At 39.8% G+C, this 24387-nt stretch overlaps 1 protein-coding gene across 2 annotated transcripts; it reads right to left on the bottom strand.

Moving 5' to 3' along the window:
• Positions 1-1571: 1571 nt before the first annotated feature.
• Positions 1572-22654, bottom strand: LOC125013036 (NADPH oxidase 4). Of its 2 annotated transcripts, none has more exons than XR_007113352.1 (19): positions 21800-22654; positions 21295-21390; positions 18611-18721; positions 18276-18360; positions 16535-16632; positions 15708-15735; positions 15387-15459; positions 13205-13285; positions 12525-12684; positions 10321-10485; positions 10066-10128; positions 9286-9346; positions 8425-8506; positions 6583-6702; positions 6385-6493; positions 5366-5434; positions 3234-3334; positions 2974-3152; positions 1572-2823 (listed from the first exon to the last, which is right to left on the bottom strand). XR_007113352.1 is itself a non-coding variant. In XM_047593305.1 (19 exons), the coding sequence occupies exons 1-18, from the start codon at positions 21854-21856 to the stop codon at positions 3032-3034; spliced, it is 1680 nt and encodes a 559-aa protein (XP_047449261.1). In that variant the 5' UTR covers positions 21857-22653; the 3' UTR covers positions 1572-2823; positions 3002-3031. The 2 variants fall into 2 exon arrangements, 1 of the variants encoding a protein (XP_047449261.1); XM_047593305.1 differs by having other exon boundaries at positions 3002-3152; positions 21800-22653.
• Between the last annotated feature and the right edge of the window lie 1733 nt (positions 22655-24387).

Here is a 24387-nt window from a genome sequence, read left to right as displayed (position 1 = left end):
GAGAAATCATCTGAAAAACTATATGTGGTAATATAAATATAATATACAGTGGCACCCTTCTGTTGTGAATAGGTTACAGTGGCTAAATGCGATAATCCACTACATATGTCTTCTGTGGTGCAACTCTACCCTGTTAAACTGCTGTGAAACACTGAACTAAATGTTGACCACTGTTGGTTGTGACTGGTGATATTATCACTGTGATAGATGCCTGCCTTAAAAATTATTATCAAAACAATTATAGTTTCCATTGGTGGGTTTGTTTTTATGCAAAATTCAAATTTTCTAAACCGCTTGTCCTCTTAAAGGTCTCTGGGGGGCTGGAGCTTATCCCAGCTGTCACTGGGGTTAGAGGTGGGGTGCAACCTGGGCTCCAGTTCTCTATGACAGGGCTACCACAGAGACACAGACAACCATTCACACCCACACCTACAGTCAATTTAGAATCATCAATTAACCTGGAATGTCTTTGGATACTGAGATTAGATGAGATGAGATGAAATGACTGGGCTCAGTGAGATCGGACCTGTGTGCTGTCCAAGCGGCTGTTGTAGTCTGATGGCAGTGGGCACAAAGGAGCGTCTTAGGTGCTCAGTTCTGCACAGGGGTGGGATGATTCTCAGGGAGAAAGAGCTGGCCATCGGCCACAGCTCGTCATGCAGAGGGTGAGAGGAATTGTCCAATATTGCACAGATTTTGTCCTTCACCATTCTCTCCAAGCAGTCCAAGTTCAGTCCCTCCACTGAGTGGGCTTTCCTCACCAGTTTATTGAGTCTGTTGACCTCACCAGTCTTGGCACTGCCCCACCAGCACATTACAGCAAAGAAGAGCACGCTGGCACCCATAGACTGGTAGAAGGTCTTGAGGAGTCTTCTACAGACCCCAAATGCTTAGAAAGAACATCCTGCTCTGTCCTTACGTGATAAATCCAGTTTATTGCTGATGTGGACCCAAAGGCACTAGTGCGAGTCCAGTCTCCACCTCCTCACTCTGGATGGTGACTGGGATGGGTCTCCTCCAATTCCTCCTGTAGTCCATCACCTCTCAAATTACTTCATGACATGTGATGTTAATGTCACTGGCCTGTAGTCACTGTAGATATTTGCTTGCCACACTTTGGGCCCCTTAGTACAAACTGAACATGGTTTAAATACCACAGCCTACCTGAGCATTGTTACTGACCATGTCCATCCCTTTATGACCACAGTGTACCCATCTACTGACGGCTACTTCCAGCAGATAATGCACCATGTCACAAAGCTCATATCATCTCAAACTGGTTCCTTGAACATGACAATGAGTTCACTGTACTCCACTGGCCTCCACAGTCACCAGATCTCAGTCCAATAGAACACCTTTGGGATACTGACGGGAGATTCTCATCATAGATGTGCAGCCGACAAATCTGGAGCAACTGTGTGATGCTAACATGTCAATATGGACCGAAACCTCTGAGGAATGTTTCCAACACCTTGTTGAAAGTATGCAACGAAGAATTAAGGCAGTTCTGAAGGCAAAAGGGGGGGTCCAACTTTTTACTAGCAAGGTGTACCTAATAAAGTGGCAGGTGATCATATATTTGATATAAAATGTAAATATTACTTGAATCAGAAACAGTCTAATCACAATAAAATAAATAGAAAATATTTTACTCCGTAATTAGCCTTTTTCTTAAAAAAGAAAAAGAACACAATCCCGAAAACAGGCACACAATTTATGACTTATTTCATAAATTTCTTATTACAATTACAATTTTAGAAATGTTGATGTCATTTGTATCAATCAGATATCATTTCCTGGACATGGTTATGGCATAATACAAAAACAAGATTTTTAAAAACTACAAAAAAGTAGCTTCAAACTAATTGTTTTAAACTGGAATATCACCAGTATCCTATTTATTCATCAGTAAATTTACTCAGTGGAGATATATATAAAAAATACTGACACATTGCCAATGCCCTGCCGAGGTTTGAAATATAACACATGTAAAATAAATTTAAACGATATAAATTAAAAAAACACGAATTCAAAATACTGATTTGAGGCAAATGTAGTGTACGTTTTCATTGAGCTTGTCACACAAATATGAACAAAATGAAAACAAAGACTGTAACAAATGTGCATTTTATGTCCACTTTTGGTTTCACTCATGCTTCTGACTGTCTTGTAAACTAATAAAATATTCGGTCAAATCAAATAAGCCAATCAAACTTTGTCACACAGTTTAAGCGAGGTTAGCTAGGACTATGTGAGCTGGAGATTCATATTAATACTCATTTAATATGGATATGTTGGACAGAAGTTTATCCTTATTTATAGCACTGAGCACATGGCTGGTTCTGTAAACTCTTGGTTGGTAGACTTTGTTTGGTATCGGTCTGCGATCAAGCAAAGGTTAAATAAATTTGACTCACAATGAAATGACACTGCTTTATCGCACTGGATTGGATTTTCCAACTCTCTGTGTTTTTCAGTCCACCACATCTTAAATGTTTGTATGAAAAAGGCTTGTCTCGTTCCTGAGTGCTGTTTCAGTCAGGGTCTCCTGAAAGGCCAATTAATTCCTGTGTAATGTCATTTTATCGTGTCTGTTTCTGGGATTGCAGGTTGAGTCAGACCCTTTTCTCATATTAGACTCCAACATGAGAAAACTAATTTACTCCACAGAGGGGTGCATCAGGGAAACTATGAAACAGCAGCTTGAGGAAAACAGACATCTTGAGTGGAGACTCCAAGCAGGGAGTTGGTTTCTTCAGACTGTCTTCACGTGGTGATCGTTTCAAATGCTGAAGCTTTAAAATCCCTCAGTTGGAGCTCAGCCTGATGTGTAGAGAGAAAAAGTATTCATGTAGCACGTTAAGATTTTTTTTGCTTTACTACTGGAAAATTGTATAGATGTCAAATGATGTCTGACAGGTTGACAGATGTGTACACTTAGAAAAGAAATAAACACTTCATAAATGTACTAACAACATTTGTTGTTTTCACTGGTGTTGACCTTGTTGTGTAGAACCAGCTCTGATGTTCATCAGCTGAACGACTCCTTGTTGAATTCAAATGTTGTTCCAGACGATCGAGCTGAGTTACACAGTCTGTGGAGAGTCCTGGAGATGCCCTTCGGTCCACAACAGAAAACCCCCACTCGCTTACTGAAACCACAGAAAGGCGCGGAGACAGGAGGGATGTTAGAGGTAATAAGCTTTTAGAGCACTGAATATCCCTCTACTCACTGTTCATTGTTTTTTCCTATCTCATCCAGAAGTGGTTTCCACCTGGGTCGGCCGAACAGCAGCCTTGATACGAGCGGCCGATACTTCTCTTCGGTCATGCTCTGAAAGAATAACAGTAGTTGGAGTAAAAACATCTTATTGTTTGTACGATACACATGATCATTGTGCAAGATGCATTTCCCATCTCTTTGGATGATGACAGATCCAGAAGTGATCTTTATTATCTAATCTGATCTAATCTTTCTCTGTTTCTGTTGCTTTGCTCTTCTAATCAGAATCTAATCTACATACCTGTGATTTCTAGTAGTGCAAACAGTACAGTAAAAATAATGACCTGCTTTTGTTGCGGCCAAGAAACTTTAACATGGTTCAAAACTGATGTGTTTTTTCAAATCATGTCATCATTAAGATTCATTAGCAACTATTACATACCATATATTTATACATTTCTGTATACTAATACTAAACTGTATACTAATCGTCTACAAAACAGCAGTGGAAATCTTACGTTCCATACAAAATAATATACAAAACAAAACTTGGGCGTTGCCTCGTAGCCCTAATAATGTTCTAAATTATCCGTTTATGTTCTGTGGACGTAGAACATTTTTTACTGAAATGTAAAAGGCAACAAAAAATACTTTTAGCCTTTTAGCTCCTGTCTAATGCAGCATGAAGCTGTTTACAGAAGACATATTACACAGATCAAGTTCTGGTCTTTTTATTGTCACTAGTTTCTGTCATGTCTTTTACCCTCAACAGTGAGTTGAGCAACTCTAACAAAGAAAGTCATAGGGACCAATATGAGTTAAAGAGCTGTCTTTAAACAAAGTATTAGGCAACATGTAATAGCACTGTCTGATTAAGTTCTTTTAACTGGGCATGTCTTATATAGAATGAATAAATCCCATATGTGCAAAACTAGACTGCTCCCAGAAAATATAGAATTTTATTGTAGTATTGTATTGTAGTCAGAAAGATTGTTTTCTGACTTCATTTAATGGCCTGCTCATTTACAACAAAGTAGGCCCTATGCATATTTGCAGCCTTTGCACACACTATGCTGCTAATCAGTCCAACATTTATTATTACCCTAACTCTCACTCTGTTAGTCATAAGCTTATTAGTCAGCAGTGCTCTCTTTTATTGCATAGTATGTTGTTAAAAGTACATTATCGCCCAAATGTTTTGTACTGTCTGTATTGTATTGTTGTCACTTGGTCTTACACTGTTGGTACCATTTGCCTGCAGTGTCTGCACTGTTCATGCTGTTTGCACTGCATAAACTTGCACACACGCACAGTTTATGCTCAGTCCCTTGCACTGTCCTCTCATCTCACTATGGTTAAAATAAATATCTACCTTTTAACTCTTTGAACTTCCTAGCTGATATAGTCCAAAAACTGTTTTTGAACAAAGTTCAAAACAAAGATAACTTAAATTGTTGTCTTTTGTATTTCATTTCAGTTTACTTCTTGACAGCCAGAACCATCAAAAATGGTGACATTCACCTATAGTTTTGCATTAGTTTTGCAAATTAGCTCAAAAGACCGAAACAGTTTTCATGCCAAGCTGAAAGCACGTTTATTTCTGTTGTAAAGTTGGACATATCAACATGGACATTATTCTGACTTGGAGGCTACACTTTGAGTCTGACATGTTCATCATTGTACAGTGAGACTCCCTCCTATCACACGAGACACCGTAGCAGCCTTTTGTTCTGCTATCATTGGTGTTATAAAAATATTTTGGATTGGGTTCAGTTAATTTAACTGACACTGACAAACAATAGAGGACAGGCAGTAATTTGAAAAACATTCATATGTTGTATGTTCACTCTGGATTCCTACACTGTAGGAATATATAAACTACTAACAGAGATTATGTTTTGGACCATCTGTTTCTTACATAGACCGAGAGAACAGGTAGACCCTGTAGAGACTGAAATTCAAATGATAGATATCTTGGGTACAATATTCCCCAATTATGTCTCTCTGTAATCTACTGCCCTCTTGTGGGAGACATTTTAAACTTGACAAAGAGTAGACACATTAGGGCTATGAAAATCAATGATTTACATAAATAGAATCTCTCTATCTCTCTGTCCTCCTATGTGTGTGTGTGTGTCTTACCTGCAGACTGTCTGTGTGGCTGAGATACAGTTTCAGATTAAAGTAGTCCGGTCTGTTTTCCTGCCAAAGCTAAGTGACAAAAACATAAATGGTAAATTCGGGGTTTTAAAGTATTAAGAAGTAATTCATCTAATTTAGTAAAGTTATCTTCAGGGTCAAAAACAACATTTATTCTCATAGTTTCTTTGTCATAGCAAAGCAAAAACTACAAACAGACACCAGATGGAGACAAATCCAACAAACCTGAGTGTTTCCTCAGTTCCATGATTTTGTATGAAAACAGCTGGGTGAAACTAACAGAAATGTCACATTTCTGTGTCTATTTCCTCTTTGTTTGTGGTTTGACTGCTGCTTTCTAAATTACACTGTCCCCTTGCTCTGCTTTGGTTTAATATCACCTGTGAGGAACATTTAGTGCCACTGTTTATCTCAAGGAGCTTAACCTCTAATATGGTGACACTGCATAAAGCCAAATAAATGCAGCCAGTCTATAAGGCTGATATATTAGCACTTATGGAGATGCTGCAAAAGCTTACCAAAGACAATTAAATTGTTAATGTTTAGTCAGAATAACATTAATGACCATGACAGCAGAATTTACAATAGATTAACTTAAACCTGCTGAATTTATACACATTCACATAAACACATAATTGAAAATAAGTTTGGATGAGCAATAAATAATCTTAATTAATCCAAATACCACAAGCTTTGTTTTACTGTGATGAGTTCTTAAAGGCACAGGTTACAGTAATAACTCCTCTGCTCATCTGCAAAATTTTTATGCATTTAACCTTAAACCACTGCCCTTCTTCTGCCCCTTAAAGCACAGAAAACGTTCATTTGACCTGACTGGGGGCAAATACACAAAGCAAAATTTACTACCACCATTAACACCATGGCTACTGATGATACATTTGTGATGTATAAATGAATGGTAATGTGGATAGCAATCTGTAGTTCCCACATGTTTTGATCAATATGCTAAGAAGTCAATAACATGCAGACTTCATCCTGACCTTGTGATGCAGAGCACACAGCAGCTCTGCAAACCAATAGAAGGACTGGAGCTCCCGGCAGACCCACACAAAATACAACCTCTGCAACCTGAAACCTGTCCAGCCGTCACTGCAGGAAGACAAAAAGAAGAAAAATACTTAAGAACTTGATCAAATTGTTCATCTTCTGTCAGTATTTGTTTTTTTCTCATAACTCACAGCAGAGCATGCAGCACGCAGGCGAACGGTGTGACTCCTATTCCACCAGCAACACAAAGACTGACGTCGTAGTTAAACACCTCCTGTGATGGACTTCCAAATGGACCATCAACGTAAAGCCTGAACATCAGTATACAACACAACACTAAAAATAAATATACACATGTGTAATCATAATCAATAATTCAGTAAATAAAGATCCTGCATGTGACATCCCACAGTTCCACAGTGTGAGTGTCAACAGAGACAACAATCCCCCAAACACACACACACACACACACACACACACACACACACACACACACACACCTCATCCCCACAACAGCTGCTCAAACACTGTGTCAGTTATGTCTTGTATTTGTATCATCATCAGATTCTACATGTATGTGTCTATTACAGATGTATGTGTATCTCATTTCTCCTGCTGTTCTCTTCTCTCTCTTCTCTGTTTCTACCCAACTGGCCTTATGACACATATGACATATTTCTATGTGTATATTATAATTTTTTATTACATAACTGTTGCTGCCATTATTAGTACTATATACTGTCATTATTATTATATACTGTTATAATACTGATATTATTATATATCATTATTACATACTGTTGCTGCCATTATTATTAGTAGTAGTAGTACTATATGCTGTTATTATTATTATTATTATTATTATTATTATATACTATATATACTATACTACTATTATATACTATTATATACTGTTTAGTTACAATTACCATCATATCATCAGTACTACTGCCATCATCTTGCCACTGCACCTTATCTACCTATGTATTTTGTGTTTTTTAAATGTCCTTGTCCTATTCTGTGTTTTTGTTTTTGCTTCTACTTTATTACCTCAGTATTTTATTGTATTGTATTTTATTGTATTGTATTTTATTGTATTGTATTTTATTGTATTCGATACTGGAGTATGACGACCTAAAGTAATCTATCTATCTATCTATCTATCTATCTATCTATCTATCTATCTATCTATCTATCTATCTATCTATCTATCTATCTATCTGTCTGTCTGTCTGTCTGTCTGTCTGTCTATATAAATAAAACTGAATTGAATTGCATTGAATTGAAATATTCACACAAACACACACAGACAAATGCATCTTTGTCAAACACACACATAACTAAACCCACCATTTCAGGTTTAGATCAGTGCGAGTGTGACCAGCACTGGGCCTCGTAGCACTTCATCGCTATTACATTTGCCCCTCTCTTTCTACTAGGCTAAGCTAATCATGCTGAATTTATTTCTGTACTAAAGGCACAAATTTAAAACAAGTACCAACAGTGGAAATGCTGTAGAGGATTTATAATGAGTAGAAAAACTCTTTATCAGGGGTTTATAGCATGCTACAATGTAGTGAATGCAATTAAAGCTCTTCCTATGAAAGCACAATTAACATGTCCTATAATGCCTTCACTTCATAATACTTTACAATTATTATGTACAAAAGTTCTTAATAGTAGTGGCCCTCTTCTAGATTCTAAGGAACAAGATGTTCATGTAGACTGGTTGTATAACAGTTAATCAAACTCTTTGGAGCATAGGTCATAGGCAGAGCCTGCAGTAAACCTTAGCTCACTGACAGGAGGAGGGCTGTTGAGGATTTTGATGGTTTGTTTAGCTCCAGTTGACTGTCACAAAACAAGCTCTTGTTCTTTCACAGCAAACTAACTGTCTATCTCTGCCCATCGCTCAGAGCAGGAAGAGTGCAGAGTCAGCGGTCAGGAGGTCAAAACCTCTGACCCCGTTGTGACTCTGAGCCTTCATGAGAAATCATGTCAGCCACATTACTCACACAGCCACATAAACATACTTGGGATATCTTCTCTGGTGCACCATGGGAAGGATCTCCACATCTAGCCTTGGCTGAGGAAGTAGCAGCTTTGTGAACCGTTCTGAGGAGAGGAGATGATTGACTTTGCAAATTACTCAGAACTTTATGCATAAGATACAGTTCAAAAATGCACAAAAAATCATATGGTTATAGTAGTTAGATATACTGTAGTTGTTTTTTATACATCTCAGTTCAGCTGTCTTCACTGCTTTACCACATGCCATCGAGAGAGTTTAAGGAGCCTACACAAACAAACGGATTTCCCGTCCTGTGTTCTAAGAGTATGTGTGCATGGATATGTACAGTAGCAAGTGAAAATAAGTGCACATGTTGTTGCATTTGTTGCCAAAGGCCACAGCTTCCTCAAAAGTGAGTCCCTCCAACCAAACATTTTATCTGGCTAACTGAACATACTGTATGTGCAAGCATTTGGGCATTTACAAAGACAAAAAGCGACAAAACCAAAATGTCAGAAGTTGTACAGCCTATGGCAAATGCAGTTTCGCAGCAAGACAACAAGTCTGTGTGAGCAGTGCTGGCCTCAAGGTAAAGAAGGAACACGCACACCCTCCCCACATCAACTTGCACACACATACATGCTCAAGAAGAGGAACATACATAAATGTAGGGACAGAGAGGAACACACACACGTGAAAAATGCAGTTTATCGGAAGTGCATCCTCCCCTGAGACAAGAAAGAATGAAGAGGGGGGGCAAATCAAAATAACTTCCATCCTGCTGACTCAAACACTACACACAAAGATTTTTACATGCACGTGTGTGTGTGTGTGTGTGTGTGTGTGCTTGTATGTGTGTGTGCATGTGTGTATGTGAACCTACCAGTCCAGTCTCCCACGATGCGCAGATGGACGCCAAAAGTTTCCTTGTTCGCTGTGGGACACTGGTGGGAGTTAAAGCACAGACAGTTAGTCACAATGAAGAACACACACACTCACACAGACACACACTGTCAGCTGTCGAAGAGTAAGAACACACATACACATGCTACAAACACACGAGAACTAGGCATGAACACAGACACACAATCCAGAGCACACATACAGTACATGGCAACAACTCTTTTCATTAAATTTTACAATGCACACACACAGGGACACACACACTCAGACACTCAGCCTTCCTGTTGGCAGACAGCGTTACTAGCCTCAGGGGTCTGTCTGCTCTCTGTCAGTGTGATTCTCTGCCCTCCTCCTCAAAGCTCCATAACACACCAGGCATAGGCAAGCACACAGTAATTGTGTGTCTCTGTGTGATTATGTGTGAGTGCGCCTGTCTGGTGTAAGCTTAAAGTTATTTCTTCATCCTCAGCTTTTGTTTCATGCAATCGGAACCAAATCTGGAAACACCAATAAACAATGTGAAACATGATATGACTGGACAACCCAGGTGTCAATCAAGCAGCAGCCAGAAACAGAGGGGGCGGTACACAAAACAGAACTGCACGTTATTTGGCAGGAGAAAGAAAGATTAAGTGGTTGTAAAAACATGTGTGCGTGTGTGTGCATGTGTGTGTACGTGTGAATATAGGCTTCTCTGTGTGTTTGCATTGTCTCATGAGTGAGGAATGTGTTGGAGTTAGACGGCTGCATAAAGTCTTACCATTGTTAGCGTGAAAGGATGGTTCTCAAATGAAGAGACACCTGGACAGTTGAGAACAATATACTGAGAAAAAGAGTAAGGCAGGAAGTGAAAGAGGGATAGCAGCAGGACAGTCAGGGAAAGAAAGGGAGGATTAGAGATGAAGCATGTAGAGAGAAAGAAAAGAGTAAAAGAAAAACTCATCAGATGAACCACACGATAGTTACAGCAGAGGACTTCACATATTTGAATGAATAATATCATGTCTTGTCTCACCTGTCCGGGTCGAGCTTTGAAGTTTTTCTTCAGCATGCGCAACTCAATGACATTACAGGGATGCCTGATAACTGTCACTATGGTAACAGGATCACTGCTCCGGATGTAGCGGTAAAAGCGCTCCATACAGTAGAGACAGAGAGGACCAGACACCCAAAGCCACGTCTAGATACAAAGGTAGCGGCAGATTTAGCAGTTAGAAAAAAAAAGTTAAACGACATGTTTGGTGGCAAGCTCAGTCATACTACTATCTATCACAACCATAGATTGTAAAAAGATGGACACGGAACAGCTTCGCAAAAGTAAACCCAAAGCAAGTAGAGCTGCCCCTGGTGTCCGGCTGAGGTATAGGTCATAAACTCCACCTCTTCTATGTTAGCAGATGGACTTGGGTTAAACTAAAACAATAAAATACATAAAAATATTTTTTTTTGAGGATGGTTTCTGTCATTTAAGACGGGTCATTGATAATGGCTCTACTTTGGAATTGTACTGCGTAGACTCTGGCTCCATAACGCGAAAAATGGAAGTACTGTAAATTCCCCGGTAAAGTTGCCCCAGTTTGGAAAATGCAAGTGGGACACATTGTCCATATTTATATACAATCTATGATCAAGAGCAATAGAAGTAACAGCAACAAAACATAAAACATGCCATAAACCAGAGAGTTGTTGTTCAAAAACCTGCTTTTTTGAAACACGAAGCATTTTTTTCCTTCCCTTTTCGTGTATTTCATGTATAACTGGATCTATATTTTTGATGATACTTGGACCAAACACTCAGAGATTGTTTGATGTGCAGGACTACAAAACATCCGCACACCTTCCTCTGCCGGGAGGCTCTGTTGGGTCTTTGAAGACATATGATTTCTCCTCAATGCTCCTCCACAGATCCTCCTTTGCTCTTACATGCTGAGATAAAGGAGGAATGCTTTGTGTCCTGTTCAAAGCAATCTGGAAACTCATTGTCCATTGTCTGATGACTTAGCCAATGCTCCAGTACTTCCTGTCTAGCCAGCATGTATCTGGACAACAGACAACAGATATCTGAGCTAACATTTCCTAATCTGTGCACTTCTCAGTATTCACAGTCTGATGAGCAGCTTGTGACACACGAATGGAGACGAGAGACGATGTCAAACAACGTCAGCATGTTAGCTTGCTTGCAGACAAGGTTTGACAAGTGAGTTCTGCTTTATCGGGTCTCCAAATGGACTGCTCTTGCACATTGTCAACAGATTCTGCTTTTTCACATGCAGATGTCAATTATATAGATAAGAGCTGAAAGCCACTGATATTGAACTTGTTGACTTCTGCTGACCTGCTAGAATTAGTTACTACATTCAGACCACCATGGCTTTGGATTTTTTAGGGTTTACACAATATGGTATTATTCATGTGTTGAGTATTTCACTTCACTGATGTAGAACAGCACTTTCAAGTTCTTTTTACCAAGGATGGGCACCAACACTGTTAAAAAAAAATGTCTTAGAATTACAGCTAGGAACATGTCACTGTGATAATTATCTTGTCTTGTCTTATCTTAATATGTTTTTTTTGTTTGTTTGTTTGACAATAAAGGCTTATCTTATCTTATCTTATCTTATCTTATCTTATCTTATCTTATCTTATCTTATCTTATCTTATCTAGCATCAGCACATTGTCTTTACTGAAAATCATTGTGTTTTTTGGACTCTAATGGTTCTAAGTGTGTGCAGTACTGACTGCTACTTTCAAATACTACCAGCATGTTCCCTATTAGAGTTATTCAAAGGTTCTCTGAATCAAATCCATTCAAAGAGAGTGTGTCCATGACAAAAACTCCTACATCTGTCATTGTCAATATGTCTTACTGTTTCTTTCTCTTGGCATTTACCTGTAACAGACTAATTGCTCTCAGCTCCAGTAAAGCCCGGGAAGCACAATCGGGTTTAAATGGGATTTTATGGATGCAGCTTGTTGCTTAACGACCATGTGCAAACACATAATCACACAAAAACACAGGCCTTGATGTGGAAAGAGAATGCCAGCCCCTCCCTAACAGCACTACACCTCTAATAAATGGGACCAACTCCCTGCAACACTTCCCAAACACTCACCATAAAGGCACACAACTAAAACCCACAACACAAAGGCGGATACAAACCCAAACACAACTACATGCAAAGACATAACAAATGAGCCTCGGCCACACACACTCAGACCTGGGGGTAGTGTGGCTGGAAGTGAGCGTCCTCTCTGCATCTGCTCTCCTCATCTTCACCCTGCTCCAGATCCTCGACCTGCTGCTCTGTGCTGCTCCGATTGGCTTGGAGGCAGCCGGGGGGGTGGGCCTCTATGTTGGTCTGGTACTTCAGAGCTCCACTGAGGAAAAAGACAACAAAGGAAGTGATGCTAGTTTGGTTATTTTAGAGTCTCTTTGCCAAGTGTTGAGATATGGCTACAGTAAAAGAAACATTTGAGTGTATATGCTGATCTTCCTGTCACAACAACATTCGCAATGAATGCTTCTATAAATTACCCATTGAGAGTTAAAATAAGTCGACCACATTAAAAATGTAACAACCAGGGAGTGCAGAAACAAGACAGGCATGAACATGCAGATATGACCTGGTAAAGATAAGTATAAAGCATTCCTGCACCCTGGTTTCACATGAAAAACATTTGTCAAAACAAGAAGTGAACCCGCTTGTTGAGAACACCCATATATGGAGAGTTGAAGACATCACCAACTCTCAGCTGTAGCCTCTGATATTTCCTGACATGTGCAGATATTTGATGGGTCTTGAGAAGGAAACGGAGACAATTTGTGCCAGCACACAGAAAGATTCATGCCTCACTCATGAATAAAAGTAAAATATAATAAGACACCCTTTCAACATACCCAACCATGTGCACCATAAGGATGATATAGAAGACAATGAAGAGGTTGTGTGTGTACCAAAAGATCTCATAGTTGGAGACCCTGAAAAAAAAACAGACATGATAATTATCAAAGAAACCCTTCATCAGATCAAAGATGTTGCAAAGACAAATAATGACCAAGAATATACTTAAAAGAGGAGTAATAACTTGTAACATGAATCAAGACAATGAGAAAAACTTAAAAGAGCAGAGGCAGCAAAAGAGGAAGGCAAGGTCAGAGTTTGTACAGGACCAGACGCACAGACTCCCAGGTCCAGGCCTGAACAGGCAGGGCGTCAAAGGTCAGTATTGAAGGGGTCATTACACACAACAACCTCCTATAAACGCTGCAAACAATGAACATCATTAAACCCTCTACATTTCCGCACTGAATACTGTTGCTTTGTTCAGTTAAACACTGACTAGCGTTATCCATTAGGTAGGATGTGTTGTTATCTTTGCTGTAGAATCCAGGAGTCTCACAGAATGAATAGAGAACTAAAATGAACTGAAACTGCTCTCAGGTTAGCTACAGCCAACAGACTTAATAAACAAAGCAGCAGATTTAGGTGAGATCTATTTTCATTCATTTATTTCATTTATTTCTTTCTGCCCTAAGTCACGAACCTGTAAAATTGAAAAAAATTAAAATCTAAAAACTAAAAACCTTTACTGCTTGCACAGAGGAAAGATATGTGTAACATGACTATCTTATTTGGATACATACAGACAAAATGGAGGGTAATAAGGTTGACTTGTTGTTGGAAAATATAAACACAATCTGTATGGGCCATGACACCCCAATCTGCTGTCTGCCAATGTTAGTGAGTGTCTGTGGCCCTCGTCCAATGGACCATGCTGAATTGGTGGTTGAGCCAGTCAGTGAGAGAGATCACTCTGGCTTCAAGTTAGCCAAACAAAGCAAGTAGAAAGGCATGGAAGAGACAAGCAAGCAAACAAAGAGGTCAAGACACCAGGAAGACTTCTCTCTATTTTCATCTCTGTCGCTGAAACATTGAAATACTCAATCATCTGTCATACATTTTCCAAGTATCTATATTACAAATAAGTATGAGTCTGTGAGACAGGTGTAAAAATGGCAAGAAGAGACTATTCTGTTTGCAGTTCAGATGACCATATTCTTTTTACCCACTTTGAATGATAAGTACTACAGCCACCTGCTGGTATGGAGAGTTATATCCCCTCACCCGCCAAGTGGAGTTGGCTGCATGACTGTATATACAAGGTTGGCTGTAGTGTTTGCAGTGTGTTTGATATTTTCAGACACAGCCAATGTGAAGCGATATCATAGTTGGCTTTGAGTGATGATAGTTCTATGATATTGGTTTGCTGTGTCTGAGTCTTGACTTAAGTGGAGGGGAAACATTTTTGGGGAAAAAAATATTACTTTAAATTCAATTCAATTCATGTACTCATATCTGCCTTTAATACACATTGAAAATGTATACGTATCAGTATTTTATTTGAAGAACTGCAAGAGTAACTATTACCAGTGATCTGTGGTTTTGCTGTTTTCAGCTTATGTTAACAAACTGGGCTCCTTCAGGTGAGCTTTTAAACTTCACATTTCCATGCCACAGACACAGAATACTAACGGTGTAATGTGTGTTAATATCACAACATGACTGTAACTCATTACGTCAGTATTCCTCTGGTGGACAGCAGCCATCATCACAGCACTCCAACCACTTAGTCAGACTCCTATCTCGAACCTTGAGTGGTCTGTAGCAGCCTCTCATCCTCTGTTACTAAAGAGAGCAAAGAGAGCACACATAGTCGCACACTATGTGTGCAGTTGACCCACTATGACCTGAGAAATGACAGAGCTTGCTCTGTGAGAAGTCTCCTGTGAGCATGTCTCCTTGTAGTATACATCTTCCATTTCTTTCTGAAATGCTGCCTTCAAATGGGGCCACGAGCAGAGTTCATATGCTGCCACCTCTTGTGGTTTTCACAACCTCGTATGTTGAAATGTTCGATGTGAACTGAGTTCATGGTTGTGGCGTGGTGGTCGATGTTTGCCTTGTCAGCCTTGCCTCTTACAACAATTATCTATAGATGAAATGGGCCAAACTGTAGCCAACTATTTTAATACATCCAAACACACAAACTGTGACAAATGATGGTACGATTCAACCTACCGTACGCAGTAGGAGGAGGACATGAACATCAGGAAGAGGATGAGGACCAACAGCACACCAGTGACTCCGGGAACTAAAGACACAGTTGCAATGACAGTAAACATCCACAGCCATAAACATCTACTAAACTGATATTAAAAAATAATTTAATATGAAAAATGAATAAGAGAGAACAAGGCAAACATAGGACATAGGCTATTTTCTTCCAAAGCCAGTACTCTGCGCCAAATTGCCATCTCTAATGTTACACAGGTAAAAACATTATAACACACACCTCTGGTCTGTGTGTTTTACTGTAAAACAAAGACTAGCCATTCTTACTTGTGGTTAAAAGGATCAGACTGGGGTCCTAGAAAGGAGACAGAAAAAAGAATGATATATTATCTTCATTTTTATGAGGACTAATTGGAGTTTTGGACCTCACAGAGGCAACCAATTATAGCTGGAACGAGAAAAGTCTGCCGGACTCGTTCCAACACAACACTTCTACCGGTGACTTTCTGCCCTCTTCTTCAGTGTGAGCTAATCAGCTGGCAGGGTGGCGGACATAAAAACCTGTAGTGACACATGGTTGGCCACCCCTGACTGAAGACTGAGGATGCCTTTGGAAAGTTGTGTACATTTTCCAGACGTCTTCAAAGGCGTTTAGTGCTTTCAGGTTTAAAAATGTTTAATTAATGTACTTCCCACTGAAAGCTTGTCAGATGATCTAACACCAGCTGTAGCCTCTCTCCCATGCACAACTACAAAATGGGGGACGGTTTTTGTACATTTCTGGAATGTTGTTGGTTTTAAGCAAGGATTTGCCAGGTGTGTTGAATTGAGGTCTCATCTTCAAATTAGTGCTTTCGTCATTTTTCATGTGTACATGTGAAGAAAACGCCATGATTTGAGGAGCTCATCTCACACCTGTCTGACAGACAAAATTTTTCACCCTGACAAAAGTTTATACAAACATGAATTTGATTGTTTTTGTCAGACAACATGCTTCAAGGATACTTGTCTCAATCATACCCCAGCCTTAGGTCGTGGTGAGGTTTGGAGCTAGACATGTCTTGGTGATGGTTGAGGTTAAAGGCCAGTGAAGGCATCATGGCAGTCAAGTTTCCAAGTAAAAATGCACATGTGTTTACATGTTTGTGTCTCACCTCTCCTCTGTAGCGGGCCAAATTGAGAGCAGGGAAGTCATCTGAGTAGCTCACACTGAAGTTGACGACATTCACCAGGTGGGCCGACACGTGCACAACTAGAGAGGAAGAGAGGGCGTTACACAATACTGATTAAAACACAGTTTGTGCACAGATGCCAGCACTTCCCTGCTTCAAACACACACCTAATTATAAAGGTCAAACTTAACTGTAGGTACAAACATTTCTTCGTCTATTCAGCAAAAAGTCAGCAAAACATCCTCCTGACTAACACACAGAAACACACACTTCTCCCTGACATCACAGGCTAACCATGCAGCCGCTCAACAGCTGATGGAATTAGAGGGCGTATCATGAGACACAAGGGTCCTTTTTTCTCACCCACATCCTCCACCCACTCACACTGCCTCCCACCCCTTCTGTGTCTCTCTCCCTTTCTGCTGCTTCTCAGTCTTCTTGTCATTTGTTGTCTCAGAACTTTCTTAAAACGTGAGAACTTTGACCAAGGGAGCTGATGTGTGAGAGTGCGTGTGTGTGCATGTGTGTGTGTGTGTGTGTGTGTGTGTGTGTGTGCATGTGTGTGTGTGTGCGTGCGTGCGTGTGTGTGTGTGTGTGTCAAAGACAAAAGAAGGCTTTAATTTGCAAGATAGTACTTTCAGTACTTGCATTTGTTGTTTTTTGTGTTGTTTTTTTATTACATCATTTTGTTAGCTGAAACATCTAGACTGGATGGAACTTTTATGTGGACAATGAATCAGTTACTTATGACCATTAGGTTTTTAGTTGTTATGTGATCCCATAAAGCATATTTTGTGTATGGCTAATGTATAGCTAACTGTCCAGCATCAGCATGTTGCATTGAAGCATATTAGCATTCTGAAGTGACCATTTAGTCAGAAGCTAATATGTCATGGAGCAGCTAGCAGGGATGTACGGCATCCGTGTAGTGAAGCTAATACAACAGTCGCTATGGTGTAATACCACTGATGGTCACAAGGTGCTTCCCCAGAAAAAGGCTCCAAAATCTGAATTTATTGGAGACCAAATGCCAAACCCAAGGTTTCAATATGGCTGCAAATTATCGCAAATGTTACATGTTTAATAGTCAGGGTAAGCACTAATTATTTGGACGATATCCTTTGTGGGTTTGTAGGTTATTTACATTTTTAACTAAGGCTATAAACTGGGCACAATGAATGTGGGGGATCAGAATAAAGTCTTCATCATGCTGGCTAATGTTACTCTGTGTCCATCATTAGTCCCTTGGTCTTTATATCAAGAAAGGACCTCTGTACAATGATTAGGTCTCAGCTGAGGACAAGCTCATAGCATGTGATTTTAAGCGATGACGTCACTTCCAGTTCATCTGTTTTTGTGAGCCGTGCATGGTACTGTAAAAACAGTAATACAGGCCAGGCTTCTCAGGAACATGAATGAATAAGAGGAAGAAGTGGACACACAGCTGCTAGAGGCTCCCATGATGTCATGGGAGGAGACTCACAAGAATAACAACACACACAGTCTCACACACACACACACACACACACACACACACACACACACGCATACATCACACATACCTAGACAGAAAAAACACACAAGCAGCGAGAAGGACACATCACAGCTGGTAGAGCAGAAATGCTGAGCCAGCCTGGATCTATTTATCCGCACTTCATACACTTACAGACACACAGTGGTACAGGAATGAATGTGAGCTGACAAAGTGAGTGACAGCTTTTACCAGAGAAGATGCAGATGGCAACGCCACAGGCCACATGAAAGGTCTTGCTCTTGTCCAGCAGCCGACGTGTCTTTCTGCTTGATACCTGCACATGTATGTGTGTTACAAGGACAACAATATTATCTTTCTGGGAGGGATTGAAGGGACATGTAACACACAGACACATAAAACTGTTTTATCCTCTTCCTGCCCTAACCACAGAATCCCCCTTTTATCTCAGATTTATTTATTTTTTATCTCTGGGAAGCAGAATTAAGTGACACCATGAATCACTTTTAGTCATGCTTCCCACCCATCCATATAATGCTCCCCTCACCCATCTGAGTCTTTCTTACCGCGTGTGAGCCTCGTACAAAGGTGAGCAAGGAGCGACACATGGGTAACAACACCAAGCTGCAGTTCAGGTTCAGCAGAGATGCAGACGCCCTGCTGATGCACAACCCCAGCTGGGAAATACATACACACACACAAATTGTTAGGCAGGTTGCCAAAATGTGGTCTGATTCTGTGGATGCAACATGACAAGAGTCTGGATTAAAGTGCACGCTCTTGAGTTGTTTGAAACCATCATTGTTTCTTCTCATTGTGAAGAGGTAAAGACCGTTACCCTGGTAGGTGTTAATCTTCTGGGGTAATCACTCAAACAAAACACTTTCATGTAACATTTTAAACAAGAGCTAAAAGAAAATTCTTTTAATAAATCAAGACTTATAGAACCAGCCATGCTGTGTGTACATTCAACAACACACAAAATTTAAAGACTTGTTAGATTAAGGTACCACGGTACATTTCAGAACTTCCTCCACGTGACAGAAAGGGGCAGTTTACCTGAAGTGACATGGGAGCAATATGAGCTGCGTAATCCAATTTTACAAATATCAAGCACCAGCTCAATAATCGAAGCTGTTTTTCTGCGGATGTGCTTTAGTGTAAATACTTTCTTGGGAGTCTCAGCGCTCACTGCAGGTGCCATCATTTTGATTATCCCCAAGAAAAGTCAAACATCTAGTGTGAGACATGAAGGTGTGTGAGCAAGTAGATCAAAGAGGGAGAGAAAATGTAGTCCCGCCTTTGAGGAGACGCTGGATTTAAATGGTTTCATGGTGGTTGTAAAGGGAAACAGCTGATCAACCACTGAGCTACCTAATATGCAACTGGTCACACATCAAGCAAAATGACAGTCCCCATTAGGGACCTCCATTCAGTGTACAAAACTAAACTTCCGAGGTACAGGATTGTGCCAGACAACAGGCCAAAGTTCAAATCTACATATAGCAAGTGACTTCAAAAGTTTGATGTCTTTAGCCTTTAGAAACTTCCCACTGATACTTTGAAACACATCTCATCTTGCATGTGTCACACGCGTGCACATGCACACATAAACTTAAGCCCTCTGGCAAGGCTTTCAGTCAAACCAGCAGCATGCCCACACTTGCCCCTCTCCCCTTTGCCTTCCACTGTTGAAGCAGTGTAATTGCTCACACAGGCTGCTCGCTGCCACATCTTATTAGTTCATTTATTTTTCACTCTACACGTTGGCCCATGTTTGATTTACATGACACATTTTGTCATTGCCAGTGACAAATACTCCTAATGTTTTATGTTAATGAAATTAGCTTGCAGTATGTTGAATATATTTCTGTCTTTTTTGTCTTTGCATCAGAATCCTCCCACAAAGTGGCTACTGAGTTATTGCTATGAATGGTAAATACATAAACACCTTTCTTTTTCACTGAGGTGCCATCATTTGTATGTTGTATTTGTGTTGAAATGTTTAGTAAGTAATAATACAAATAAGGAGAAAAGAGAAAACTGTGTTTTGACTTCCGTAAAGCTGGCACAGGAACTGATTATCAGTACTCTCTGTATGCAGTATTCATGTACTATATAGACACTTTTCCAATGCATGATTCTAGGGACATTTGGTTCTAGGAACATTTGTAGGTACTTGTCCCCTTTTCAGCACAGGGACCAGGGTCCAAATTAAGCTCCTGAAAAATAATTTTACTTCCCAAAGTAAAGTTATAGTAACTTTGACCTGCAATGCTGAACATTTATAATTTCTTAAGTATTTGCAGGACGTTAGAAATAATCTTCACATGAGTTCACAAAAAAAAACTCTAGAGATGTGCTTATCTCTAGTGTATTTTCATCTCGTCTTTGCGGCACCAACATGACCTTAGTCTCCTCCATGTTTACTATTGTTCCAATGGTATTGCCTAAAGAGTCATTATAGGGTCCTAGGCATTACCTACCTGCCTACCAGTCTGTTATAGTAGCTTTTTTATGTCTGTGCAGTACTGTGGGTGTTCTACACAACTAATGGTCTGACAGAACTATTTAAACCTATTAAAAAAATACAGAGGAACCGCTTGGAAATACAACTGTCAAACCGAAATCAACCAGTATGAAAAGAAACCAAAAACAGTAAATACATTTACTGAACTCATCCATAAACTCATTTTAAGGAATATATAGGTGGCTGGGGGCCTGCAACAGGCAGTGTCTTAGCTTAGAGATTCTGGACAGTAATGTCAGTGGTATTTGTGTGAATTTCTCAGAAGACAAGGAACGCTTTCACTGCCACAAGAATGCATCAAGACACACAGGCCCAGTCAAGAACTTGTGACAAAAATTACACCACATGAGTCAACAAGCATCAAAATCAAATCCTGACTTGATGCGTGAGAGTGTGCCCGACTCCGAGTTGGCACAGATTTACCAGCCAGTGAACATAGACAACTAATTTCGGTCACACAGTTTAAAGTCACCATTCAGACCCATTGAACAACCCTCATTCACAACACGACTTGCTCCTGTGATGCAAATCATCCCGGAACACTGTGTTTCTCAAATATGGACTTAGTCCCAAGTCTTCAAAATTAAGTCTGCTCTTAGGTCACAGATTCTACTCACTAGAATTCAGCTTGCAGTTCAGTATGTAACCATAAATGAGTAAACCTAGAGAAAAATAATAAAGCTGGTATGCAGCATGTACAGTAAATGTATCAGGACTCACTCCAAGCATCTTGTAGAGGTAGTGATACTGCCGCCCATTGAAGTACAGCAGGAAGGTGTTTAGGAACAGCCAGGTGTTGACTCCCAGCCACAGCATCTACACAAACAAATACATCATCCACAAGCAGCAGGATGTTTAGTATAATCTAAACTACATCCACATGTTCATCATGAGGCAAATCAAAGTACTACACAAAGGCAATATCTTGCTGTTGTTGCCGTGACAGCGTTGGAGACAACTCTCCTCAAAATGCTATATTTCAATTTATGAATTTACAGTTCATCAATAGATACAGCATATTGTACAATACATGGTATCTCATTAATAAGCAACAAAAAGGCAACTTCCTTAGATTTTTTCTCAAGATTGAAGCTTTTGATCAACTTTAAGAACATAGCTTTCAGGTTTTCTAGAAAAGAACAGCTAAACATTTATTAACAGCTGAAACAGACAGATTCATTAACAGCTCAGGGCAAGAGAACTTTCTGATCAAAACTTTCCCCACCAGGACAAAGTGCTTCCCTCCTTCGTTGGCGACCCAGCTCCGCAGCGACACAACCATGGTGCCTTCAGGGGCTCAGCAGCGGCCAAAACCTTTCACTAAGCGCCTCAGTGGGGCCGAGAGCGAGAAGAGCCGTCTTTCCTGCAGCTCTGTCTCTGTCTATGTGCCTGATTGCCGCAGTTCTCACGCCGGCCGGTGTCTGATCCGTCCTCCCTGCACTCCTCCGTTCCGCCGCTCCTGTCTGCTCTGAGCGCGTTTTGACTTTTCATCCCCCCACAACTCTCAGCGGTGCTCACACTGAGACACTCAACCGCACCTCTGCCTGTCTCCTGACGGCACCTCTGCCTTCTGTGCTTCAGACTTGAATATATAGTTAGCATAAAACGAAAACATACTTAAATAAAAATGGCATGGGGCAAAATACAGAAAACTAGCAAAGAGACAGGAGAACAATAAACATGACCGCACCACCTCTTTGGTCCGCTCCTCTGTGCCGCTAGAGGGAGACACATACTGGATGTCGCTAATAAATCAGTTAATTAAAACAAAAAATGGAAACAGCTGATTTCACCCCTTTTAAGCCTGATTTAGGTTCGAAACTGTTACTTAATGTCTTATTTATGAGATTCTGGTACAGTATTTAATACAGCTGTTACTCAGGCAGTATGTGTATTGTATGTGCCTTATTGGGAAGCCGAAATAGAACTTTAAGTGCAGCTGCTAAATTCAGATGAAGACGTGCCGTGTTTATGTTCCTTTGTGTAATTACTGTGGGGCTTATATGACGTGACGAAGATCATGCGTAAATCTACGAAGTGAGCTTTGGGGAAAAGAGTTGAAGCACTTCACATTCAGTGTGTGTGTGTGTATATATATATGTGTATATATACAATCTCTAATCATTTCTCTGGGTCGACAGTGCCATCTTGTGTCTGCAGCCAAACAATGCATGCAGACGAAGGAAGACGAATAAAGGAAATGTAACAAATTTAAGTTATGTGTGATAAATAGACACAGACATCTGGTTTACTACATAATCAAATGTGGACATCTGCACACACCTGCAATAAAAGAATAATAAAGTCATCGTCAATAATTAAAGGGAGATCTTGACGCCACACCCACGAATCACATTTTAAACTATTATATAGCTTCAAACTTACTTTTATATATTCATAATAAATTATATAATACAATACTAATCACTGTATAAATTAGTTAAAGTGTGATTCCAACAGGCAACAGTTTGTGAAAGGTCTTGCCTGTTACATTATGACAATGACCCCATGAGCAAAGTCAAGTCCAAGAGGAGATGATTTTTCAAGTTTGCGGAGTTGGAATTTCACTCAACTTGATCTCAAACAGCTTTTAGACCTAGAAGGACCTCAACCAAAGTTGCTGTCACACAACACCAGGGGTTTTTTTTGTTTTTAATACATGTGATCCTCTTGTTGTCTTTCAAGCAGTGACAATGAAACATTTACTGAGGCAAATAGAACCACACACTACAGGTTTGCGCAGTGTTTCTGTGTAAATATTGTAAAAGAAAACCATTATCTATGTATGTTCCACTTTCCACAGCCATCTGGACTTCATTTCTGAAAATGTGCACATTTCCAGTATCAAATTTATTGGAGTATTTATATCACTACCTCGAAATAAAAGCTAAATCAAGCATATAATGTTCTGTTATATAGTGTTAGATGAATGGATCTATACAGTTTAGGGTGATTTGATCATAAGTAAAACAGAAAATAAGCTTAGTCATAGTCATCTATATAGTCAAATTATAATTTAATCATGATGTTGTATAGAGATGAGCGTCGTGCACTAGTTTTAGGAAGTCTAATCCACACAACCAATTAAATCAAACACTTTTCACACCATCTGCAGATTTAATTGAAGTTGTTTTCTAAATAAACAGTGTTTTGAGGACCACGCAAACCTGTGCTGCGTATTTGTACTCCCCACATTCCTGAGTGCAAAGAGACTCCTCCCTACTTCACGCTTGAGCCCACCACATGAAATACAACTCACAGCTGTCCTCTGAGCCAGGAGGCATCCAGCATGGTTGAGGCCTGAGTATCTTATAGCGTGGGAAAACATATCAGACTATCTAGAGCAACATAAAACACAGGCCTGAGCACTATTAATTTGATAGTTTGATGTGAGGTTTTGGTGAATGAATTGCTTCATGTTATGACTTCATCTAAGCTAAAGACATTTGCACGAAGGAAAATGGAAAAAGTTATGCAATGAAAACTTTAGAGACAAAATGATAAAACGGTGAGTTAGTACTTGATTTTAAATTAGTGAGTCAATACGTATACTGAACAACTAAAACTGCTTGACTTGGATATTCTGTTTTATCAGGCAACATCTTTCATGCATTTGTCTTACCAGAATCACTTCAATAGAATGCATGAGTTTCATTTATCACTTGAATATTAATAGAAGAATCTGTAGCTGGTGAATTGGGATATGATTTCCCTCTGCGTTGAGTTACATTTCAGTAAACAGAGGATTATCCTTCCAACAGATATCTCCTATTTTGGTATTGTGGCGGTGGACATAGAGAGGGCTGTGCTGGT

The sequence above is a fragment of the Mugil cephalus genome, chromosome 9, assembly GCF_022458985.1.
Source record: "Mugil cephalus isolate CIBA_MC_2020 chromosome 9, CIBA_Mcephalus_1.1, whole genome shotgun sequence".
In the NCBI taxonomy this organism is placed as follows: Eukaryota; Metazoa; Chordata; class Actinopteri; order Mugiliformes; family Mugilidae; genus Mugil; species Mugil cephalus.
This window is presented reverse-complemented; position numbering and strand designations above follow the sequence as displayed.

Bases quoted from the DNA above. Each gene is read 5' to 3' on its own strand.
- LOC125013036 (XM_047593305.1), bottom strand. From the start codon at position 21,856: ATGGTTGTGTCGCTGCGGAGCTGGGTCGCCAACGAAGGAGGGAAGCAC. The intron at 16,633-18,275 runs GTAAAAGCTGTC...CTTCCTCTCTAG, and splicing joins TGCCATCTGCATCTTCTCTG to TTGTGCACGTGTCGGCCCAC. The intron at 13,286-15,386 runs GTAGGTTGAATC...TTTTTTTTTCAG, and splicing joins TCCTCCTCCTACTGCGTACG to GGTCTCCAACTATGAGATCT.